The sequence below is a fragment of the Aethalodelphis obliquidens genome, unplaced genomic scaffold (assembly GCF_003676395.1).
Source record: "Aethalodelphis obliquidens isolate GAN/ISIS:26980383/991018 unplaced genomic scaffold, ASM367639v1 scaffold4, whole genome shotgun sequence".
NCBI classification, from domain to species: Eukaryota; Metazoa; Chordata; class Mammalia; order Artiodactyla; family Delphinidae; genus Aethalodelphis; species Aethalodelphis obliquidens.
In genome coordinates, this window is record NW_020837948.1 from 14,580,781 (window position 1) to 14,597,213 (window position 16,433).

A 16,433-nucleotide genomic window follows, 5' to 3' on the forward strand; every position below is an offset into this window, starting at 1 on the left:
GCATTTACACAAAAGCATAAATCACCAGATCTGGGGTTTGGGGCTGTTAAATGCTTTCCTTTCTTGGGCTCTGTGATCAAGAAGGAAGAACAATAAAAAGCATGGGGCAAAAGGAGTTTTATGGCAGCTTTGAGAGCAGGAAATTAAGTTTCTTTAGTGTGCAGTTGGATGAAGGGCTGTTCTATTGCATCTTGGATCACTCGGGCATGTGAACGTTGCTGTATCATTTTAGTGAAATGCAAACTGTAGAAATAGTTCCTACAGTCATATGAACAAGGAGCCCACACAGATGACTGCTTCAGCTGTTTATCTAGGAGCACACTTCCTCATATGACTTCTTGAAATACACTCTTTTTGTGTGTGTGGGTTTTTTTTTTTGACGAACAAAGACTATATAATATTATGTCTGTAGCCAAATGTTGATTTCTTACAAACGTTTACTGAGAATATATAAACAGACTAAGATGGCATTTTACCAGAACAACCTTCTTTGTGTCCTTTTTACATATCTAATTTGTTAGCCCAACTGATAAAACACATACGGTATCATCTCTTGTGTGTAGGTGGTGTCTCTGTGCAGCCTGAGGACATAGGTGATGTGGAATCCTGGCGCAGACGTGCTGTGTGTTTGGCTCTTTCACATTTGATAACCTGTCAGCAGGGCCAAAGCTATTCCGTAGCAGTCACAACAATGGTTAAAATGGGCGGAAGGAATGAATGAGTCTGTTGACCGTCTACCTGCTTAGTACATGCATAGTCTTTGGTTTCATTATGGCCTGACTCCTAAACTTTTTGTGGTGAAGGACCCCTTTGCTTGCTCTCCTCAGGATCGGGGTGCAAAGGAGTTATTGTACCACAAGATCTTGTTTTGGCTGTCTCTTTTCAGACATAGGGCTGCTGAGTCTTGGTCCAAACTCATCAGGAATCTTTGTTGAACCACTAAAAGATTTGTGCATTGGAGAAACTCAGATTCTGTTAAGCACACGTATTTATTTCTCCATTTATATGAATTCTGCCAAACTTTGCAGTAGAACACTTAGTTAAAAGTTGATGCTTAATACATGCTAATAATATCCAGTTTCTGTGTTTCAGTGTGTGTAATCAAATTTATGTATTTTATATATTTGGCAGAGTAGTTAATCTAATTTAGTAGTGATTTAATTCATTATGGTTTATAAAATACTTTGCAAACAATTTTAGTCCATCTCCTGTACTTGAATGGCCAGTGATGCCTATCTGGGTATTTATTAGAGTTTCTCCTTTGGAAAATATTGCAGTGTTGAAAATACGATTTCACGACAAGTGGGAAATAGTCTTCCTTTGGCAAAGCATATTTCATTCACATCTGTGGAGGCCGAGGGTTGTTAATTGGTGAATTTAGAAGGACCTTGAAGGCCTGTCTATAGCACAGGAAGCTAGAGCTCCAGTGTTTACCTTGTGTCATGAAAAACGAAAATGCTTATTTCTATTCTGCTTTGTATTTTGGCACCATTAAAACACTCAAAGCGTATTATAATTGCAAATGGAATTTGGAATGGTGATGTATTCTGGAAGTGATGTAAACAGATTGCATTGAAAAGAGCTCCGAGCATGCAGCACCACTGCAGTAAGCCTGTCTGTCTTTCAGGTTGACCCCCTGTTTACAGTGCCAGCACCACCGCCGCCGATTTCCAGCAGTCTCACGCCTCAGATTCTGCCCTCCTACTTTTCCCCATCTTCATCCAATATTGCAGCACCGGTTGAACAGCTTTTGGTTCGGACTCGTTCCGTGGGTGTCAATACGTGTGAAGTTGGAGTAGTGACAGAGCCAGAGTGTCTTGGGCCCTGTGAACCCGGGACCAGTGTGAATTTGGAAGGGATCGTGTGGCATGAAACAGAAGAAGGTAAATACAATTTATTTTTCATCTATTTTCCCATGCCCTCTTCCTCATGATGTATGTGTGTCCCACCTGTAAGGGGAATTTGCTGTGTGGTGTTCAGAGAGGACAGAAAAGTGGTTTCTATGCTCTCTCGATTTTTGTTGAAATAAGAGCTATGTTTCTCTCTTTGTTCATGGCTGCTCTTACATTCACGAGCAATATGGTGTCCCTCAAAGTGGTTTTCCGCTTTAAGCACTAACTTGGAAGGCCTGTGAGAAGCAGGGTGAAGGTTACCCTTTCTCCTAGGAGGTGTCGTGGAAATCAGAATGGGACATAGATCTCAAGTTCATTTCCTTCTTTGTTTGCTAACAGATCTGTCTCCGTGTGGGTGTCGTCGTGTTGTTGAGGCTTATATTTTCCCTTCTGAATCGACACAGGGTTCCTGCATTTAGCAGGGGCCCTTGCTGTCATGTGACTGTGGCTGGTTGTGCTAAGAGCTAATGAAGCCAAGGTCAAAGACTTAAGCCCCATTTGAGCCAGTCAGTTCTTTTCTGTGGCTGGAAACATAGCACCTTCCCGGCCCTTAACCCAGCAAGCCCTCTGGCAAGTGCTATTCATTAGTCACAAGAGAACCCAAGGTGCTGGAGAAATGGATCAGGGTGAATGTCTCATTGCTATTGGAAATGCACATCAGGTGTATGTCGTACTGACAGTGGATCCAGACCGTGGTTGGCCACATCTCACATCTCATATGATCATCAAGTAGAGCGTGTTTCAGATGGCCAGTGTCCTTGACAGAGGCCAACAGATAATTACAAACTGAGTATCAAGGAGAGAGCTGCATTGCTCCACGGGGGAGTGAGTAGAGGAGAGCACGTAAGAAAGAAGCATGCCCCAGGGTACACCAGGGGACCAAAGGAAAATAAAAAACACAGGGGAAACATTTTTTCCTCTGAGCTGGATTGGTCAAGGATAAGGAGATGACTGTTGTCAATATCATGGTCTTTCGGGACAGGAGTTCAGAGCAAGGATAAAGGTAATAAGGATCTGAGACACAAAATCATCGTTTAGGTTCCTCTGTATCAAGGGGAAAAATTGAGGGCTGAAACTGAAAGGAGAGGAAGTAAAATATATGCTGAAGAGGCTGAGTTGATGGGAAAGGAGAATATATTGGGGGTAATTGTTGGGGAAGAAATAGTTGGGAGAAAATAGTTAAGAACAGTGACAAACTAGGGAATGAGAATAAAAATGAAGACTGAAAATCAGGTGACAGGTGTAAGCATAGTGGTCAGAAGCCAGAAAACAGCCCAAGCTGTTTCAAGATAGGAAAAAAAAACTTAAGGGGAAAATATTTGAATTCTACATATTACATTGAATGTACTCTTCTTGTAGGATGGATTTGGTAATTAGATTTAAAATTTTTGTGGATAGCATCATTAAGGAAATAGCAAGATTGAATTATGTAAGAAGAGACCAGAGAAAGGGAATGAAAGCAGTAGATACGGGGAGCTCTCTTATTTGCTTAAATAGAACTGAGCAACAGTTAAAATTTACTCTTGGTTTTAGAAATTTGGGGGGTTTTGGGGCTCCTCCCTCTTTGTACTTTTGACTGGAAAGCCATTTAAAACAGAACTACGAAACCACATTGGGAGGAATTGATGTCAGAGGAGCGGGAATTAAACCTCTCCTGTCTTGCTTGCCTGTTTAGACCCTGTTCAGTGCAAGGGGTCCATGCGGGGAGACGGCTTCTCCCTCATTGCCCGTGGGTTGTACACAGGGCATCTTCCCTTAGATTTTCCGTAGAGCAGAAGTGGTGGATAAGAGCTTCAGACTGGCATCTTGGAGAGAAAAGTATAGAAAAGGCATCAAGACATTAATAAGGTTAATTAGTAGAGGTGACTTTCAGAAACAAAAAGATTTGGAAAGAGTAAGGGTTCATTCCCATCAACTTAAAAATCAGATTTTCTTGTAACTTGGATAATTGACTCCTTAGGGTGGAACACTGTCTTCCCTTTCCTAGCTATGACTTGGTGCCCATCTGTATAAGGCTTGCCATGATTTTATTTATTCCAGCGTGTGATAGGACAGGTTCCCGCGGTGTGACCTTCCTGCATGGTAGATGTTGTAAAATTAAATTAAAAATTAAAAATCCAGAAAGCTTGTCGCTCTGGAACAGCTATAAGGCTTGGGTTATTTTTCACTGTGCTTAGGAGTCTGCTGGGTTTTGCCTTTTAACCTTGGCCTCTAATAAAAGATGAGACTATTTAAGGGGGGAAAAGAAATCTGTGTTTAAAAACTATAGCAGTACATGAGTTGGTCAGTAATTCTGATACTCTGGGCATGTGCTTAAAGAGCTTTCATCATCATTATTATTTAGGAGTGATGTACATAAGCCCTCCCCATTTTCTTCCTGTTCTCTGAAAATCCGTCTCCTAAGTCTGATGTAACTGCTCTGATCCACTGTGATCCACGCATCCCTGTGGGTGGCTTCCCTTGATTCCTACAGCAGACCAGTTGCTGTGGAAGCTTTTGAGGCGCGGCAGTGGAGCCCTCAGCAGCTCCGGCCTCCTTTGAATTGCCTCACATTTTCTAGGATTTGGAGTGTGTGGATATTTACTGTGGTGACAAGTAGGAGACGGAGCTGTTAATAGAGTTATTCTTGCTGAATAAACTAAACTTCTGACCCCCGTAGAATTTAAGAACTCGCCTTAGTAGAGGCCTGGGTCATTAGATGTGTGTTTAATGTGTAACCATTTTCAAGAGCATTCCGTTTGCATTTTTTTTTCGGTACAGTGTGCTTAAAGCTCTTGTACCGATTTAAAAATTAAACCCACTTGACCATTAATTTTTCCCTTTTGGGAAAAACAAAGAGAGAAACAGAACAAACACATTTGGAGCCACTTATTTGGCAGAGCTAAAAAAAGATGGATTTGGGGGGAAGTGAGGGGAAAGTAAGCTGTGGCTGTTCCTAGTATAAGTTTTCCCTAACAGAGCATTTGTAAAACTGTCGGTTGCCTTTGACTAACGTCCTACAGATTGAGTTGAATAAAATCTCTTCCTTGGTATTTTCGTTTTGAAGATATTGTATAACTGGTAGTGTTTTTCACAGACCCAATTTATGTTCATTCACGCATATGTGAAGCTTGTGTGTGTGTGTGTGTGTGTGTGTGTGTGTGTGTGTGTGTCTTAAGATCCTAGAAGTCTTAAAAGCTCCTATCTGCAGTCTTTGGGGGAATATTGAGTGTACTTGTGATTTCGTTGGAAGGTGGTAGGAACAGCAGACCTGGAATATGAAATCCCCACTAGGTGCCTAATTGTTTCTTATGCTTGGAATTCCTCATTTGAGGAGTGTTCTTTTAATGACACTTTCCCACTTGTATTACTGCCAGCCCATGAAGTCCTGGTTGCCTAAGAACCAAACTACGCTTCGGAATAAAGTGTTAGGAGAGAAGTTCCCTCTGGAAATAATTAGTGGGTTTCAGATCATGCTTAATAGTAGAGCAAAACTATTACTGCATTTGGATATATAGTTATTCTACTCTGATCTTTCTTCTTTAAGGTGAATGCATAGGAGCAATGACGTATTGTACCAAATTACTTGCAGATGTTAGAAGGAATTTCCTTAGCATTTCATTCCTGACATTTGGGACACACATGCCAGTGTATAGTTATTTGTTTGAAAATTTGCTCTTTTGGGGAGGGAAAAACAGAAAGAAAACATGGTGTATACAGCGATGTATGTGAATACCTATGTGTTGAACTTGGCTTTTTAGCTTTCGAGAATGTGTTTTCCTTTTGATTCTTGAATCCTGTTTCTTACTGGTTTTTTTTTTGTTGTTGTTTTTTGCCCACCCCGAGAACATACTTGTTTTGGTTGGGTCCATTATTCATTGTTATGACTGTTGTTTATCACAGCTCTGCCATTCTGTCCTTAGGCAAAGCCACCGAAGAAAAGGAAGTGAGAGAAAGAAAATCGGTGTTTGCCAGTGATAGTGATGTCCTTTTAAACATCTGTAGGTTAGAGATGACTGGTTCTCCACTTTGTGCCTGTGAATCACCTGGAGAGCTTTTAAACCATGCGGATGCCCAGGCACCATTCCCAGGTATCTCCATGGTCTGGGCTGGCATCTTGGTCTGGTTTGGTGACCTGCCATTGGTGTTTTTTCATATGTCCCCAGGGGCTTCTAATGTGTAAGCAAGGATGAGAACCATTGTCTCAGGGGAAAGAGGGGATGTCCTGGCCCTTTGCAAGCTGCTCAACTTTTTCCCTTTAAGGAAGTCACATGTATTATTGTCTCATTTTCTCAGGTATGACATGTGCAGAGACACCTGCCATGTTTACCTTACAGGGTAGATAATGTCTGTCAAGATGCAGTGGTGTGACAGGTGAGCATAGCTGTTTAGTGACTGTGCTAATGAGAAAGAGGGTTCAGCTTTGATCCTGACCATGAATTCCACATAGGTTTTGAGGGGCTTAATGCACAACTGACTGGTGTACCGCTCGTCCTAATTTATTAGTATGGTGGGGTGGACCTTAGTTTGTTTCTCCAGTGAGCCAGACACTGTAACTTCGTCTCTGTGTGGTCTGCTGAGTTATTTTTGAAATAGTTCAGAAACCCAGAGTATTAAGGAAAGTTGATAAAAGTAGCAAATAAAAGATTGTACTCAGAAAACATTGAGAGTTTTCAGAGGGGTCGATGGGAGTGCAAATGATGACTTATGAGAAAACACCTAGCGTGAGAGGAAGAATGCTTGTTTATGTCAGGTCCTTCACCTGATGTTCTGTGTGTTTTCTGAGGAAAGAAAAGTGATCTTGAGAATTCATGTTTGGATTAGAGAAGTAAATGATTTTTAAACCATCAGAGATGTTCTTAAATTCTTCTGATTTTTCTGCATCTCCAAAGTCATAAAGAGGATAGTGTTTAACTGTGCAGTAGAGGGGGTTTCAAGCTAATTCATTAAAAAGCAAATGATCCTACATAATTGACGACCGATCTAATATTTGGTATTGTTATTCCTATTCTGCAGTACTTACTTACCAATCTTTTTGAAAAGAGAACGTTCTTTTTAAATCTTGATTCAAGAGATTAAGTATTAATCCAAGCTTACTTTGTATTTTTAGTAACTGAGCATGGAGTTGGTGCAGTACTTTAATGATTGAAACACTACTGTTTGTTGAGACAGTTCCCAGTGATCTTATAAGTTCAGCTTTGACTCATAAGGGGAATAAGATGCCCACTTTCACTTCTGCATTTCATTACCTGCCATACCAGTGATGATTACAACTGTGCAGTGATGGGGAACTTTAAGATGGCTGGTGGGCAGGCTCCCTATCAGTACTGTGCTCAGTGGAGATAAAGCCCCTAGGATGTGAGTTTGGCAGGTGAACATGGTTGTTTAATCACTGAGCTAATGAGAAAAAGGGTCCAGCCTTGATCCTCAGCATAAACTCCACAGAGGTTTTGAGGGGCTGAAAGAACTACTAGTTACTTCCACTCTGTGTATCGTGCTGGGCGCGCTTGCTCCCCCGTCACCTTCCCGGGCCATCTTGCAGTGGTGGTTGCTGATGAAAGTATGGATTGTTTCTTGAAATTCATCACCATTGGTGGAAGAGCAGCTCAAAGGATGCCCCTTCCACAGTGTACAAGTGCTACTCATTTTCACCTGCAAAACGCAGCCCATATAGAAAATCAGATCCACATGTTTGCTGGACCGTATGCCAGCTTAATTACCTCTGATTATTCTGTGTACAACGGTGAAAATTTTTTTAATAAACTAAAATTGGTTTGATGATGTATATTATAAACAACTACAAAGCTCGTATCACAATTTTTTTTTTAAAGAGTACTGAAACTAATGTTAGCAGCTTCATAGAAAAATACAGAAGGTAAAAATGGAGGCGAGGTCTTCACATAGTAGACGCTCAATAAAGATGTGTTGACTGAAGGAGACAGGAAGGGAGGAGGGAAGCATTGTCTGGGCCATTTTCCTGAGTTTTGCTTTATGGTTTCTTGGACCTCTTTTATGCTTTTCTGATGAGGTAACGTGGCCAAAATCTGGATATGATGAGTGATTGAGCGTTGCTGGAAAGCCGTAACACAGACAGTCACTTCACCTCTTGTTATTGTGAAAAATAACCTGCTATCAGGTAGGATTCAGCTTAATGTTTTTGGATCAAACATTTGTTCTTTTGTGTTATTTGTATGTGTATTTTGGTGGTGACATTAGGTGTTAAGTAATGAAGTGGTAAGTTTCAAACTCACTGTATTAAAGGCATTTTGTTTCCCCTTTTGGTTGGTTGATATTGCAGCTAAATATAGTCCTGTATGTGAATACAGAATGTAAAACATTTTAAACTAAACTTTCCTTCGAACTAAGGTATATAGAGTGAAAGATTTAAGAAGTTGTCTTATAAGATTTGTGGCTGTGTGGTATTGTCCTGTGTGCTTGTTTATCTTTTCCCTGTAAAGGAGTTGGTAAAAAAATCTGAGTCTTAATATTATAGTGACTCGGAACTGAAGATACTATTTTCTAATTACAAAATTCACACAGTCTCATGGGTTGCAAAGAATAGCTGTTGGCCCATCTGGATTACAATATGAATTAAAATATTCCATTGGGGCTTCCCTGGTGGCGCAGTGGTTGAGAGTCCGCCTGCCGATGCAGGGGTCACGGGTTCGTGCCCCGGTCCGGGAAGATCCCACATGCCGCGGGGCGGCTGGGCGCGTGAGCCATGGCCGCTGAGCCTGCGCGTCCGGAGCCTGTGCTCCGCAACGGGAGAGGCCACAACAGTGAGAGACCTGCGTACCGCAAAAAAATTTAAAGAAAAATTCCATTGACTTTTTTAAATACAATTTTTTATAGCAGTTTCTTGAGCTATAATTTACATAACATACAATCCATCTGTTTAAAGTGTAAAACTTGATGGCTTTTTAGTGTATTCAGAGTTGTGTAACCATCACTACAATTAATTCTAGAACATTTTCTTTACACTCAAAGAAGCCCTGTATTCATTAGCAGTCACTACCACTTACCCCAGTTCCCCATTTTGTAGACTTTTACATCTTTGTCCTTACCTGATTCTTTGTTGTTTTTATGTGTAAATATGCGTGTTTTATGGATAAGGGAAAGGCTTGTTGAGCACTTACTCTGTGCCAGGCACTGTGCTGGGCGTGCTTGCCGGGTAATTTCCTTGAGTCCTCAGGACAAAATCCAAAGTGAGCTTACTCTTATTATATTTTATTTTTTTAAAAAAATTTTTATTGGAGTATTGTTGATTTACCATGTTGTGTTATCATGTTTTAAAAGAGGAGACTTAGAAAGGGATTCACCTGTGCAAGGCAGCACACCTGTTGAGGGAATTTGAACCTAGGGTGGTTGGACTTCTAGAGCCCTTGCTCTTCACACCTCCTCCTGGGTGTCCTGGATTTCTGTCACTGCTCGAAAGACCCTGTATATCTCTCAAAGTGCTCTTTGGAGAGAGGGAGTAAAAAGTGATGTAATAGCTGGAGTTTTTATTTTTAAGTGTGGAATGCTAGGAAATTCTTTATAGGTCTAGCGTCTGATTTTGGCAGGAGTCATTGAATCAGCTTCAGCTGGGTTGCTGTGTACAAACCATCCCTTTCAGCCCCACTATGCTGTAAGCTTCCTTGGTGCACAAATCCCATCTGTTTTGTTCACTGTTGGATCCCCGGCGCCTGGCACAGAGTAAGTACGCCATACATATTTGTTGAATGTTGAGTAAATTCGCAAAACAAAGGGATATGGTCTTGATACCTGTTTAAGTTTGAATAGTGTCGCTTTCTACTCAGGAATATGCTACTTTTAAATTAAGTTTGGCCTACACAATCTGGAAAACAGAGTTCCAGAAATCTACTTTGTCACTGATTTTTTTTTTAAAGCCATTATAAAATCTGACAATGTTTTTATTGTATTTCAACTTCCAACCTTGCTGTTATTAGACTTATTTCCACAAAAAAGGAGAAACAAAATGTTTGGCGTGCTTCTTCCCTTCAATCATTTACGTCCTCAATCTGGTTTTAATTTTTTGATTATAAAAGAAATACATGGCCATTTTAAGACATTTGGGGGAAAGAGAGAAAAAAATCTGTGATCTCACTATTCAGGCAAGTACTTCAATTTGGTTTCTTTCTTAACTTTTTAAATATCTATTTTAAAAAATGTAATGGAGATCATTCAGTAGTATACTTTTGAATATTCCTTTCTCTCCTTTTAATCTTAACATTAAAAGATAAGCATTTCTGATGTTATTAAAATACTTTCTAAGACACATATTACATTGATATAAAATTACATAAAATGGACGCAAAAATTTTAAATTCCTCTCATGGCAGCTTTTTACATTGCCTTCAACTCCTTAGATAGCTGTTGGCACTGCGTCCTTGTGCATGAAGTTTTTGTATTGTTTTATGGACTTGCAATTATTATGCTAGCATCAGTTTTCAAGAAGCAGAATTGCTGAGCCCAGGACACAGGCGTTTTTAATGCACTGGAAGACATTAACCACTTAACCGCTTTCCCAAAATGTTGAACCGGTTCACACTGCCCGGTGGAGTGCCCTCCTCCGTTACCTTTCCCAGCTGTGGCCTCAGTGACATTTTGATGACAAAAGGCATGAGGTTGTAAGTCAAATGCATAGCTTGCAGTGCCCATATCCAGGGTTCTGTCCTAGACAGAATGGGAATGGGACTTTCCCCTTGTAGTAAATATCAGAGTGGTCCAGCCTGAGAAGGCAGGTGTGCACGTGAAGTGACGTTCCCAAGAGAGCGTGCCGCCGGGGCTTTGCCTGGTGGAGGCCTTTGCTCTGGATGGAGGGAGCTTCAGATTTCATTCCTGCTTGTGTCTAGAATGACATTACAGCTTTTTTTCCCCCCAGTGAAAGAAGTTAAAGAGACTTTTAGATCTGAGGAATTCAAACACCCAGGGGAGAAAATTAGCCTGTCAAGCATGCATTCTGAATTGGGAGGAATCTAAGTCACTCGTGTCTCTGTCTCTGCAAACATCTTTCTTTTGGGTTCTTCTCCTTAAGAATAAGGACAGGCGAAGGACAGGGTCTTTATAGGAAAACCTTCGCGCCGCATGATTTGTTGATAACATGTAGTTTGTCACTTGCCGTACGCCAGCGGTTTTCGGATTTTTCTGGGGCGCACCCCAGCCCTGCCCTGCCCCCAGCATTCCATTTCCTCTCATAGCCCCTTCTCTTGCCAGCCTCTGTGTATAGACACAGCAGGAGGAAGAACTATCCAGGTAGTTTTGAAAAGTAATACCTACCAGAGCATTCCCATATGGACCCAGGCCTTCTGTTTTCAGAGAAGTTTGGTTAATATTTCCCAGGCAAAAAGCAAGCTAAGCTGTAGGGAGAAGGAATAACATAAATTGCAGAAAAGCTGTTCTCAGCGAAGTTGGGGGAATTAGGCTCATGGGCACAATTACAGAGTAACCAGCAAAGTCTGCTGGAGCGGCCCGGAGACCCAAGAGGGGGGTGGATAAAAAGTGATATGAGGTAGGCAAGACCCTTACTGCTCACTTGATAATTGCTTTTAACTGAATAGTAAACCGAGCCATCATGTACTCACCACACCCATATATATTCATTTCCTAATGATGCCTTCTGACTCAAGTATATATTTGAGACACTTTCATAGTATTGCAGTCCTCGGGTGTTAGAAGTATGGCTGTTTCCTTTACATGGCACATGACACATTTGGCAGGCCTGAACAATTAAACAGTTTTGCCCCGGGAACTTTACATTGCTCTGCCAACACCATGTAATTAGCATCTCATTTATGTGGAAAACTCCTGTAATTAGCCCTATTATTCTTCTAGAGAAACTGGGGTCCAGACAGTCTAAATAAAGTGACTGTGTACCCTTTCTGGATTTCTAGATTCTACCTAAAATGATCAGCCTTGCCTAGTTTTAAGTCTGTGTTTGTTGATGTATGTGTGGATGAATATAACCAATTATTTTAAAAATATGCTAAAAGGCAAATAAACATTTGCTTGTCAGTTTGAGGTTTTGACTGAAATGTGGGAACTCAATTCGGCTTATAGAGGGAAATGTTTTTAAAAAATTTAATATTCACCAAATATTTTTACAAAAATACCCCAAATGTCATTTTCGACTCCATATTTCCTAACAAGAAAAAAAAAAAATGGCCCAGCACTTCCCATGCGTCAGAGGCGGTACCACATGTTCTTCTGGCTCAGTGGGCAGCCTGTTCCCGCCAGCCCTTCAGGGGCTCACACGTACATCTGCACCGTTGGTATGTTGCCATGTCGATGTCTTCTTGGTATCCGCGTTGACAGACAACTTTTGAAGGAAGTCAAGTTGAAAGAGCTGACTAGGGAGAACATTTAATGTGTCTTATTTCGCCTGAGTATCAGCAGAGACCGACTTGTTTAAAGAGAGCCAACGAAGACTGCTTTCCACCACTTTCTGCAGCTTCAGGAGAAGACCCAGTAGCTCTCCAGAATATGAAAAGCCACCCAGTTCCAGCCAGTGCTCTCAGAGAGCTGCTTCTTACCAGCACCTCGAATATATACATACGGAATTCTTCCTAGTTCAAACAAACCCGTAGAGGGTGGATGCTGGAAGAGCAGAAGAACCATCATTGGGGTCAAGGGCATTGGCTGGGCGCTCTCTGAACCTGGAACCTGGGTGGCTGCAGTAAGCAAGCATGTGAGAGGAGCTCTGAGTTCCAGAGGTCTTCGAATAGTCAAGGGCAGACAAGTTAGGAGGCTGTAGACCGGAACTGGGACAGGCTGCTTTGCAAAAGCACTAGTGCCACGTTGTTGTCTCTTCCTTAAGACCTCTGCTTGGTAGGGGGACTAAAAGGCATTATACATTCACAGGGAGTTCTAAAAAATGTTAAGTGCTAAGTAGGTAGTGGAACAGATGACCCGATTAGGGGAACGGGGGGTCAGTTTTCAAAGAAGCAGAATGCAGTGAGCTACTTAAAATTATATTGACTGAACATTTATCTTCAGTGATTCAGAAGGAGACTGTTAACCTCAAACCCTCAGCCAGTTACTAGAGAATCTCTGAAGTGTATTCCCTCTAGGACATCTCACTTTATATCTGGCTTTTGAATTAAATACCTTCTAAAAGTAAATATCATCAGTCATACCAGCCCACCTTGCATTTTCTTGCAATAGCACATTTCCAAGTATGGAATTTCAACAAAGCATGACATATGTTGAGTGTGACCGTTAAGTATTTGAGGCTGTGGTTAGCGTTTTCTCAAAGCGAGGAAAATGGAGTCTGGGGAATTTATGACTGGGGTGGAAATCAAGGTAGGGTCTTAAGGAGAATCGAGTACCACTGAGTTCCAGTAGCTTCAGTGATGGCGTGGGAGGAATCCAGTCTTGCCCACATACCCTCACCTCAAGGTTTCAGAAGGATATGGGCTGGACCATACTGAGCCCCTCCTCTGAGGAGTCATTCAGCTAACCCAAATTCTCTGGGGTCTGGCTCGTCGATAAGCCCTTTTTTCTTCACGTTTGACTCCCACCCTGATCACCCGTGATCAGTAGAGTCAAGCTTTACACTACATTTCACCCAAGGGAGATGCAGATCTCTGCCAGAGGGGTAGCCACCCTTCACTCGGGTACGTTTACTCAGGGTAAACCTTTGCATATTTTGGGAAGTAGAAAGAAAAGTCTGGTGTTTAAAAAGCAATGTTAGGGAATTGTCAGGGAGCCGAAATTTGTGTTGTTCATTCACTCTGCAAATTCCGGTAGCTTCAACTTGTTAGGATTCAGCGTTTGGTGTCATTGCCCTGTTTATTTCATTGTGATTATGAATGAAAAGTGACAAGGGATAGCAGGAGTGCCAGGCCTGTTGGTAAGCGTAATGTGATTGATTAGAACCCAAAAGAGGGTCAGTTTTCAAAGAAGGCAGCCAAGGCCTTTCTTCTATTGCATATGAACAACTTCTTCTTTTTTTTTTTTTTTTTGGTTACTTGAATAGTGAAAAGTATTTAGAGTGACAGTACCTGAGTAAAAAAAGTATGTTGAGTGGCTGTGTGCCTTTATAGTCCCCCATGATAACTAAACAAAAGGAACATTTTTATACTTCTTAGAAAATACTGTGTATCAGGATTTTCTGGAAGGGCACAATTGCATAAAGCAAGAAACACCTGTAATATTTTTATTAAAAATTCTCCTCTTGGCTGCAGTGGTTCTGATACCTGTCCATTTAGCAGACTTTTAAAAATGTATTGTTGCAGAACCCTCAAGAGTTCTTGGTGTTGCAGTTTGTGTTGGCTACTAGACAGATGGTTTTTGAGAAAAGAAGTGTGACTAAACCACGAGAAAAGCCAGATTAAAACAAAATGGTGTGATTGCTATTACTTTGGGGATGCTAGAAGGTATTGGTCTTAAGAGCAAAGGGAGACCAGTTGAAAGGAAAAGGAAAACTGTGTGACTGTAACTAATAATGGTAACTTCCACTTCCCACTGTCCCCATTTGTTATAAAAGTGTACCTGTATGTAGTGAACTAATGAAGTTCTTTGAGAGTGTTTGTTTCTTCTTCAGCTTTTCCTAAAATAGCTCTTGTTCACTGTGAAAGCTAATGTATTTTACATAAGCTAAATAATATGATGTAGTTCAGAAATGCCTTTGGACTTGTAGGGAAGCTTGACAAGGTACCAGGGAAAACCAGAACCCTAGAAAATAGCACTAGACCAGGTATCAAGAGAACCGGGGTGTTGTCTCACTTTCCTCTTGTGTGAAAATGGGGGGTGGGGTTTAGAGTACATCCTCTCTTGAAGATACCTGAAGTTTGGGGAGCAAAGGAACGTGAATATCTTAGAATGTTCTTGCCAGAATTATTTCGGACTTAAAGGATCTGGAACAGAATTCTTAGGACACAGCCTTGACGGTATTACCCTTAAATCACCCTCTGGGTTAGTGCCAGTTTCTGTTGAACGGGTGGCGATGGCCTGAGTCTCCAGAAATGAATCTGTTTACCCAGATCATTTATTGAACTTTTAGCAGTTGTGCAGATAAAGTGGAGTCTAGTCTGAGTCTGGCTGACATTTATTTTATGCTCTGATACACTCCAAGGAAGAATGAGCACATTGAAGATGTTATCTGATAAGATTCCTAAAAGGTAGAATCCTCACAATTTCATTAGCAGGTTTCAAGCCCTTGGTCATTTGCCTGCTTAAGGTCCAACAGCTTCTAGCTCTGCTCTATCTACAGCTGGTTAAGACTCCCTAAAATGCCCAGATGACTGCTGTGATAATAGAGAATTGATTGGATGCATGAGAGTAAACACATACATGTAGTTTAGTTTAATTTTTCACTTTTTTTAAATTATTGAAGTATAGTTGATTTACAATGTTGTGTTAGTTTCTAGCGTACAGCAAAGTGATTCAGTTTATATATATATATATATATATATATGGTATATATAATGTATATATACCATATATATACATTCTTTTTCATTATGATTTATTACAGGGTATTGAATATAGTTCCCTGTGCTGTACAGTAGGACCTTGTTGTTTATCTGTTTTATGTATACTAGTTTGTATCTGCTAATCCCAAACTCCTGATTTATCCCTCCCCCACCCCCTTTCCCCTTTGTTAACCATAAGTTTGTTTTCTGTGTCTGTGAGTCTGTTTCTGTTTTAAATAAGTTCATTTGTGTAATATTTTAGATTCCACGTATAAGTGATATCATGTGATATTTGTCATTCTCCTTCTGACTGACTTCACTTAGTATGATAATCTCCAGGTCCATCCATGTTGCTGAAAATGGCATTGCAGTATTTCATTCTTTTTTTATGGCTGAGTAGTATTCCATTGTGTGGATGCGCTTTCCATGTGTACACTACATCTTCTTTATCCATTCATCTGTTGATGAACATTTAGATTGCTTCCATGTCTTGGCTTTTGTAAATAGCACTGCTATGAACATAGGGGTGCATGTCTCTTTTTGAATTAGAGTTTTCTCTGGATATATGTCCAGGAGTAGGATTACTGGATCATATGACAATTCTATTTTTAGTTTTTTAAGGAATCTCTATACTGTTCTCCATAGTGAGAACACCAGCTCACATTCCCACCAACAGTGTTAGGAGGCTTCCCTTTTCTCCACATCCTCTCCAGCATTTGTTATTTGTAGACTTTTTGTTGATGGCCATTCTGACTGGTGTGAGGTGGTGCCTCACTGTAGTTTTGATTTGCATTTCTCTAGTAATTAATGATGTTGAGCATCTTTTCATGTGCCTATTGGCCATCTTTATGTCTTCCTTGGAGAAATGTCTCTTTAGGTCTTCTGCCCATTTTTTGATTGGGCTGTTTGTTTTTTTGTTATTGAGTTGTATGAGCTGTTTGTATATTTTGGAAATTAATCTCTTGTCGGTTGTATCATTTGCAAATAGTTTCTCCCTTTCTGTAGGTTGTCTTTTCATTTTGTTCAGTTTTCTTTTCTATGCAAAAGCTTGTAAGTTTGATTACGTCCCATTTGTTTATTTTTGCTTTTATTTCTTTTGCCTTGGGAGACCTAAGAAAATCTTTTTAACTTTTAATCTGATTATACA

The 16,433-nt window shown here is 40.7% G+C and overlaps 1 protein-coding gene across 3 annotated transcripts in view; it reads left to right on the forward strand.

The window, feature by feature from the left end:
- Positions 1–16,433, forward strand: part of ZNF608 (zinc finger protein 608) — a 107,426-nt gene that overhangs the window by 43,239 nt on the left and 47,754 nt on the right. For all 3 annotated transcript variants that reach the window (XM_027099062.1, XM_027099069.1, XM_027099058.1), the window contains exon 3: positions 1,628–1,883. In XM_027099062.1, coding sequence (XP_026954863.1) covers positions 1,628–1,883 — 256 coding nt within the window. The remainder of the gene's footprint in view (positions 1–1,627; positions 1,884–16,433) is intronic.